Raw genomic sequence first — 7,000 nt, 5'->3', positions numbered from 1 at the left:
GCACGCCGATAGGCTCCCGCCAGGCCCGAGGGGGCGGGTCATGGCGGAGCGGGGCGGTCGGCGCAGGGAGCGGGGCCGGGCCATGGGCAGCGTGCGCTGGGCCTTCCCCTGCGGCTCATGGCGACCCCGGCGCCGCGAGTGGCTGCTGGCCGCGCAGCTGGTGCAGCCCGAGGAGAAGGAGCGCATCGGCCAGTTTGTCTTTGCCCGCGATGCCAAAGCCGCCTTGGTACATGGGGAGCCGGGACGCGGTTGTCTCTCTGCGCAGTCAGCGTTGCCCAAATTCCTGATTTGTCGTAGGAAAACGTGCCGTACGAGGGCATTTCAGGGATGTAAAGCTGAAGGATAAGGCTTGTGTAAAAGTATGAAGCTCTGCCGCGCTGAGGAGCCAGGAGGGACGGCAGGCTGCTGTCAGTAGTTACTCTGAAAGCCTTCACAACTTCTAAGTCGTGATACCAAGTCAGGAGACAAAATCAGCGTACCCTGAGGGACTCTGCATAGGACATCGGGGTAACGACCCCGAGAATAAAGCTGTTTTACAAGATCCAGGGGTTAAATCTCGCCTAGTAACAGTAATACACACCTGCTAATTAGTCTGGAAGGAGTTACCACTTTTAGCTATTGAGTATTTCATTTAGTACCTAGGTAGTGAATAGGTGTACTGAAAGGAAGGCTGTTGAGATAATTTTACTGCTCAGGGTGGTGTAAGAAGTATTTGTCCCATAAAGTATCATAAATAAGTTACTAAGGTAGAGAAAGGAGCTAACTGCGATTTGTCTGGGCTGGGACTTGTGTTAATTGTGCTAATAGTGACAATGTATTTGATGCTCTGATGGACTCTTCTGCTTAAACTTACTTGACACGGCTTTTATGAAAGGGGGACATTTAATTTATGTGGCTAAAACACACGGCTTGATATCAACAGTAATAAACCAACATTTTTTAGGTAGGTGGTTTTCTAGCACCCACGTAGCACAATAGCTCTGTATGAATTATTTCCATTTTATTTCATAGGCTGGTCGCCTGCTGATGCGGAAATTAATTGCAGAGGAGCTGTGCATACCTTGGAATGAAGTACACTTGCAAAGGACACCAAAAGGAAAACCTTTCCTGGCCAGTAACTTAGTCGGTATCAACTCAAATTACAACTTCAACGTCTCTCATCAAGGAGATTATGCAGTCCTTGCAGCTGAGCCTGAGCTTCAAGTTGGCATTGATGTTATGAAGACTGATTTACCAGGTAATTCATTATGGTGACTGAAGCAGATTCTGCAGTATTTGAGTACTGAACATTGTCACATTTCCCAAAGAACCAATCTGTGTCCTAGAAATTTAGTGTAATTAGCAGAGAGTGTATGACTGTACTGTATATTTGGGATTTCTAGCTGTTAAATGCACTCTTCATTGTTTATTTTGAGGCACATTGTAGGACAGATACGGATAAATCTCTCATTTAGAGAAGCAGAACTCTGGGAAAATAAAATCATGAATTCTTCTACCATATGGGGACTACCAGCATCTGCAGATACTTTAATTATGGATTTGCTGTGTGTGAGGCAGGAGAAGGAACATCTTTCCAAACAGGGACAATGGGATCCATCCCCATGAGAACTTCATAGACTGTGTTACTCACTTGTCCCATATGTATGGACATTTTATGTGTCAGCCAACTGGCAACACAGATTTGCTGTGAATGTGCAGTAATCCTCAGTGAGAAGGGATCATGAGGAGGGAACACGTGAGGTGCTCTTGGGAAAAGACTAGACTTTATCAGCCTGTTTATTTGTGACATGACTGTATAGATTAGTGAAGTTCAGGATCAAAATTAGGATTGTAGCAAAGTGTATTTTTAAATACACTTTTATGGAGATGATTTATTTTGCAAATGTTCATCAGTGCATAGTCATGGGTTAAAGGAGAAACCTACTGGGATTTATGATGCACTGGAATTCTGCTTTTTTTAGAATCTTCCTTAAACATTTAACCAGATATGGCAGTAGTAATTGTGTTCTTAGAGAATCTTTCTTTGCAGTTTCTGGAGTTGCCCAGCATTATTTGCTGCAAAATACGTTGTTTTGTAAGGGAGAGATTCAGGTAAACCCTGACTGGGTAACTTTCTGTCTGATCACTTTATACTTTTTTAATGACAGCTACAAGTGTACAGTTTTGGATTGTCACATTTAGCTAGGATGCACAGCAGCTTTGCTGCAACCTGAAGTTCTTTGCTGCGACTCACACCTGCCATAGACCCTCACTCTGAGCACAGTGGTCAGCATGTGAGGCCACAGGACAGCCTTTGGAGAGTCCTCCACCAGAGCTGTTGTGTGTTTTGTGACAGGAATTGTGTCTAGTGGGTAAGGCTGCTTTGGTACAGGGACACACCAGACAGGACTGCAGTAACACAGGGCCCAAATAACCAGATTAAACTTGAAGCTGGTGCTTTTATCACAGCTCTCTCAGGCAAAGCAAGCAAGGTGATGTCCTAGCTGTGTCTCCTCACAGCATCTTGCACACCCTTGCACAGCGTGTTTACTGGGGGAGCAGAGTTACAGAGAAGGCCTTTATGCTGTGCAAACACAGCTAATTCCGATGTGGTATCAACACTGGGTTAAGCATAGACCTGAAACACAGCACTCCACAGGCTGCCCTGGAAAAGGTAACACCTGGACCCAGTACCCTTGGAAACACTCTGGTTGGGCTGCCACTGGCCTTACCACAGGACTCACTAATTTTAATTCCTCATTCCAAAAAGTTTCTAGTTTCAGTGGGTAAATAGTGAAAATCAAAACATTTAAGCAGTTGTATTTGAAGCTTTTCTTGGGAACTGCAAAATTCAAATTTAAACAGAAAAATTGAAAAATTTATATGTGGGAGTAGGGATATGTTACATCCTGTACTGGTAATTTATGCAAATATAAATGTAGTTGGCATTTTAAAGGCATGTTGACAATGTCCAGCTGACAAGTTTTATGAAGTTTGTTAAACTTTATTTCTGACTCAGTAATACTTTGAAATCTGATACAGACAGGCTTTAGTGTTTTTGGGAGATGCTGGTGAACAGTGAAAGATTACTCATATGTCTTCCTTTTTGTAATTATAATTTGTATTTTTGAAAAAGAAATAAGATACTAATGGAAATGTAATAATTATATGTGGGAAAGAGAGCCAGTAAATAAGTAATATTAAAGATAGAACTTCATATTACAGAGACTATAACTTAAAGCTGGCCATCTTTTCACCTGCAATTTTTCTGAGGAAGATTTTTCTCTTAGTAGAATCACCTGCAACTCTTTTTTGTTGCTGGGCTATGAATAGGTAACACTGACTTTACCAGTATTATTTTTTCTGATAGTTCCACTGAGTGGTGCTCTTGTTCTGCACTTGCTAAGTACATTATATTTCTGAAGGTGGATCCACTATAAATCTCTTTCCTTGGAACAGCTACAAGGACAAAGAATTCCCTATGAACAAAGTACATTTCAGTAGGTTTGTTTGGTTTTTTTCAAATGCTTGTTTAAATACAAAGTTTTTCATCTTGTGATGTTATCCAACATCATCTTGATTGAGGTCTCTAGTATTGTAGCTCTTATATTCCTTTATTGTTCAAACAGCGAGCACGCAAAATCTGTAGTGCAGATAGACAAGAATATCATGCAGCTGAAAGTTTTCAGCAGTCTGCTGTTTGTGTGCTACTGTGTAACAAGGAGCCCTGGTGCATGTAAACATTTTATGTCACTTCTTAATCCATCCTATGTATTTTTGTTTTACTTATTATTTGTAAGAAGCTGCCTCTTTCCATATTACTTGTGCTTCCTTATTGAAATCTGAGAAGTGAAACTAGTACAGGACATGGCCTTCTTCTAAGGTGAAGGCTTTTTGAATAGCTTCTAACACTAGAAGCTATTCTTACCACTGCAAAAAGCAGCAGTTCTACAAAAGTTCCACAAGTGTGCAACAGCTGATCACTTTTCCTCTATTCAGATATTGAAGTAAATACTGTAGTGATGGTAGAAAAGGAAAATATCCTCTTCAGGTATTGTGTGTTGTTGCCTTTTGATTATCTGGCAGGTTATTTTAGATTTAAATAAGTCTTTCAGTTTAATTGCTTTTGAAGAATTACTGAAATCAATGACTTTTGAAGAATTACTGAAATCAATGATTATTTTCTTCTCTTTAGATCAGTTTAAGGTGAACTCTTGAGTCATTTGGAAAAATGCACACTGTCCTGTAAATTTGTTTGTAGGAGTGTCTGTAACTTACATTATTTAGCCAGGGAATGCATACGAGTTTATTTTAAGCCTTTCAAAAAAGAAATGAGAAGAATTCTCACAGTACTGTTAACTCCTGTGGAAAAAACTGAGCTTGTGTTTGATTTTTTTAGTTTATGGAAAAGAAATTCTGCAACAAGTGTCAACTTGGTTTGAGTGGTGTGTGGGATGTTGGTTGACCAGTCACTTAAGCTCTGTAAAGTAGAACGTTTTCAGAAACTTAGGAAATAATTATAGCTTAATAAATATTGCCTTGAGCATTTGGAAAAAGTTTAGATCTTAGGCTCAAGAGCTTTCCTGCTGTGCAGTTGAATTTCTTTTCACTAATGCAATTTTTTAGCTTAGATGGATTTGCATAGATAAATAAATTAACAGTTCATTCCATATCTTTGAAAATCAGCCTGCAATCTTTCTTACATATCCCACTATATTTACTTTGAACCAGATGTCTCCAATCTCAGTTTTATTTCAGAATTAAATATTTGACATGCTACTGCATGAATTAGCTTTTCTCATTAATATTTTGATTTTATGCTAGGCTTGCTTGTTAAAAGACACAAAAGGGTAAATTTTCGGCATATGAGTTTCAGAGCAAAATTAATTTGGTCTAAAAATACTCAAATAAATGCTTTTTTAAGAAAGTAGGCTATTATGTGCATATGAGTTTCAGAGCAAAATTAAAAATACTCAAATAAATGCTTTTTTAAGAAAGTAGGCTATTATGTGCAAACACCTAATTATTTGAAACTGGTTTTCTCTGAGGCAAGGAAATATAAAAAAAGAACTTGACTCATTTTTCTCTTTTCATTCTCATTATTACATTATTGAGGTGAGGTAATGCGAGAGATGATAGAGCTCTTCAAACCAGAGACAGGTCAAATGTGTATATAAGTCCCACATGAGGAAGCTAAATACTGTATTTCAGTCTAGCTCGTGCAGGAAAGCTCTCTCTCCAGTTTTAAACTTTGTGCTGTTAATTTTGGTGTATTCCTAAGCCTAACTGAGTTAGGCTCACCTACACCATAGTTCAGATATTTGGCATGTCTTTTAGCGAGCAGCCATGTTCAATTTTTTGAATCGCAATCCTTATTTAATTGCTTCATTTCAGTTTTTCAGTAAGAATTTCCTTACCTAGAAATAAATTCCAAATCAGATTGTTCTTTAGAGTGCTTTTGTCTTTAAGGTGATTTATCTTTACCTTAAACAAAGTTTTAACTGTCCCTGGTTTTATTGTTGTATTTCAATAAATCTTGTGGCAGCAGTCAGTATCTAATCTTTTACTGCTGGAGATAATCACCAAATTGTTAGCTAATGTTACAGCTTTAGGTGTGTAGCTGCACGCTTGGAATGAAGAAATTAACAAAGGGTTTGATTTAAATATTACAGATCAAAGGAGTAATGATTTATAAATATTATATATGATGTAAGTACAATTTTTAGATGTGAAGGATGTTAAAACAGCTGACATCCTTGTTGAGCTAAAGAATCACAGTGATGTTATGCACTTACACTGAGTAAACAGGGAGGCATTTCTTTGTTCTTGTTCTGTTTGCAACTGGGAAGAAACAGCCATCTTAAACATGTTCTTAAAGAATGTACAATATATAGCAATTTCATTATTGTGCTTTATTCACGTTTCTACCACAGTTTTTACCAGGAATTACACAAGTCTGTAATTGATAAAGCACCAATGCTTGATAAACTGTGAAAGTTGATATTATGGTTAAATCTTCTCTTTAAAGGAAAATTTCTTTATTTTCCAAAGAAACACTCTTAATCCTTTATGACTATATATTTAATAGAAAAATGTGAAACCATTTGGATTAAAATATAAACTGGTGGAAAAATGCAGAACTATAAAATTAGACTGTGAAGAATATATGTTTAAAATGAGGGATACACTAGTGGTTAGGAAAAGAAAAATCCTAAATCTAGGGGCTTTTATTAAAAATAGGAGTTGGAATAAAGAGTAACTATAAAAATGCTTGTCAGATTGTTTTGGTGTTGTGGGGTTTTTTTCATTCTGAACATTGAATTTACAATAATCACAATTTATTACTAAACTGGTGTTTTGGGAAACTAAGTTATACAGTCTCAATGAGCAGCTAAGTAGAACTGATTTTTTTTTTTTTTTAACAAAACTAAAAGTGCTTTCAGCCTTTGACAGTTACCTTTGGCTTTCCAAATGAAGAATGTGTAGCAAAAAATCTGATCCAAGGACTAAGGTTATGTAATTACTATGTAGGTGTTTAAAAATTGCCTTTTGAGGAGTTTCTTGCTAGCACTGCCCTGTTCCAATAGCTTCAGTTCTACAGATACATATATTTATTGCAGGACTGCAACACAGAAGCTGACTTTTTGTGTTGTCAGCAGTTTATTTGGATATTGACTGTACAGGTATTACAGTTTGGAGGCCTTACTGGTTTCAAGGTTGTGAGACAGTCTTTTAGAGACAGACTTGCAGATTTTTTTTATACTGACTTTCAAAATGCTAGAAACTTATCTTAAATATTTCACAACTCTTCTCAATAAATATAAGAAAAATAGCTAAAATAGCCTCAGCTGTATTTCCCTGATCTACTTCCTTTCTCAGAGAAATTCTGATTTTCAACCAGACAAATATTTTTATATTTCTTAAATAAAGATGACAGGTTGCTTATGTTATGTCAGATTTTCTGGAGTGTTAAGATTGGGATACATTTGCTAGTTCCACAGGTAGGTATTTTCTTTCCATT

General features: G+C 37.6%; 1 protein-coding gene across 1 annotated transcript in view; it reads left to right on the top strand.

Annotated features, from left to right (window-relative positions):
• The first annotated feature begins 62 nt into the window (after positions 1–62).
• The window catches only part of AASDHPPT (aminoadipate-semialdehyde dehydrogenase-phosphopantetheinyl transferase), a 28,989-nt gene continuing 22,051 nt past the window's right edge, over positions 63–7,000 (top strand). Inside the window, exons 1-2 of the mRNA XM_041487422.1 lie at positions 63–226; positions 1,012–1,237. Coding sequence (XP_041343356.1) covers positions 83–226; positions 1,012–1,237 — 370 coding nt within the window. The 5' untranslated portion in view covers positions 63–82. The remainder of the gene's footprint in view (positions 227–1,011; positions 1,238–7,000) is intronic.

This window comes from Pyrgilauda ruficollis, unplaced genomic scaffold (genome assembly GCF_017590135.1).
Source record: "Pyrgilauda ruficollis isolate IOZ18807 unplaced genomic scaffold, ASM1759013v1 scaffold8, whole genome shotgun sequence".
Lineage (NCBI taxonomy): Eukaryota > Metazoa > Chordata > Aves > Passeriformes > Passeridae > Pyrgilauda > Pyrgilauda ruficollis.
Note: the sequence above shows the minus strand (reverse complement) of the source record. Positions and strands in the feature narration are given on the sequence as shown.